The sequence below is a fragment of the Puntigrus tetrazona genome, chromosome 19, assembly GCF_018831695.1.
Source record: "Puntigrus tetrazona isolate hp1 chromosome 19, ASM1883169v1, whole genome shotgun sequence".
NCBI lineage: Eukaryota > Metazoa > Chordata > Actinopteri > Cypriniformes > Cyprinidae > Puntigrus > Puntigrus tetrazona.
In genome coordinates, this window is record NC_056717.1 from 12667293 (window position 1) to 12668740 (window position 1448).

Sequence of the window (1448 nt, forward strand, 5' to 3'; positions counted from 1 at the left end):
TAGGGAAAACAATTCTTTATTATCACAATTATTAACAAAAATTGTACATAAGGGAGGGGAAAAATATTGATATCAGTTTCAGCTGACCCGGGCTTCTTACAGAAGTAATGAGAGAACTCATATTTTCTGTTGACAGAACAAACTGACAATATTCAAATGTGGAAAAATCCTTTTTCAGCTCAAGCAGTCCAATGTTAAGAGGTTTCCATCTTGTATCCATGTTTTTCAAGCTCCGATCTAAAAGATTTGGGAAAAAGTGGGCCAAAACAATTTAAAAGAGCAATAACTCAAAATACAGAAAATAGCAGATTTAAAAAAAATAACTTTCATAACATTAAAAACATTATTACTATTAATATCAGTAAGTTCAGTAATTTTCTTTGTTTTTTAATTATATGTATATATAAAAATCATTTTTTAGTATTTTTAGCTGAAATAAAACTATAATAACTGTTTATTTTTTTATATATTTAATATATTATTTTACCTTATTTATCCATTTGAAGTCATGAGAATGTTTATAATTGTAGTTTTAGTTAAGTTCAATAACCCTAATTATAACATCCTCTCTTTTATTCTAGTTGGTCTAATTTTAATAAAAATTTAAAACACTTATGAGTCTCTCCCCTTTTACCACACTTTTACTAGCACAACCATTTCCAGTCCTGGAAATCAAAACTATTTAATGAGCAATATCAATAGATCTATAGCATTAAGGCTTCAGAAAGGAAAGATTATTGCATCTACACATTTACCTTTTATGACTTAAGATATATATACAGGAATATTAAACGGCTGTATTTTAAGTCAGGTACTCAAACATAGGAAAGTTCATAAATGTGGTTTGAGGCCACCATGACTGTTGGTTAGCCATTGGACCATTAGATCCCTTTGGGACTGTTTTCTTCTAAATGAGTTCAACCACAAAAAATTCTTTAGGAAAAATGTGGGCTTCACAGGGATTTAGGAACATTCTGGCAACAGGCAGTAAGACAACACAATGTAACATGTACGCTTATGCCCGACGCAATTTATTCTTTGTGAATTTATAATAGGCTTGCACTCCATATTTTTTAGTATTTAGCTATCAACGGCTGAAAAGAGCTACAAGGTTTTCTCCACTTCCCATGTCTGATCACACAAATTCAGAGAGTGAAACCTACCTCAGCTGATTAGAAAAGTCGTCCTCTACGTTGTCATCATCCCAGTTATCTTCCCAAACGTGAGCGTCCTCATCTTCATCCAGGCCCGTCCAGTCTGGGAATGACACAACGGTTCAGTGAGATTGATGACTTCTATGTGCCTGGATCCAGCACCAACTCCACACACAGCGTGGAGTTATTAGTTTCTCTTTATTTTACCCATGATTAATAAACTTCATTCTATACGTCCAGTCGTTATTCTTGATTGGACACTACGGAGCAAACATTAAATAATTACTGTAAACA

The 1448-nt window shown here is 32.9% G+C and overlaps 1 protein-coding gene across 1 annotated transcript in view; it reads right to left on the reverse strand.

Annotated features, from left to right (window-relative positions):
- The window catches only part of sem1 (SEM1 26S proteasome subunit), a 1923-nt gene continuing 475 nt past the window's right edge, over positions 1-1448 (reverse strand). The window contains exons 2-3 of the mRNA XM_043217194.1: positions 1164-1257; positions 1-237 (exon numbers count right to left, since the gene is read on the reverse strand). Coding sequence (XP_043073129.1) covers positions 195-237; positions 1164-1257 — 137 coding nt within the window. The 3' untranslated portion in view covers positions 1-194. The remainder of the gene's footprint in view (positions 238-1163; positions 1258-1448) is intronic.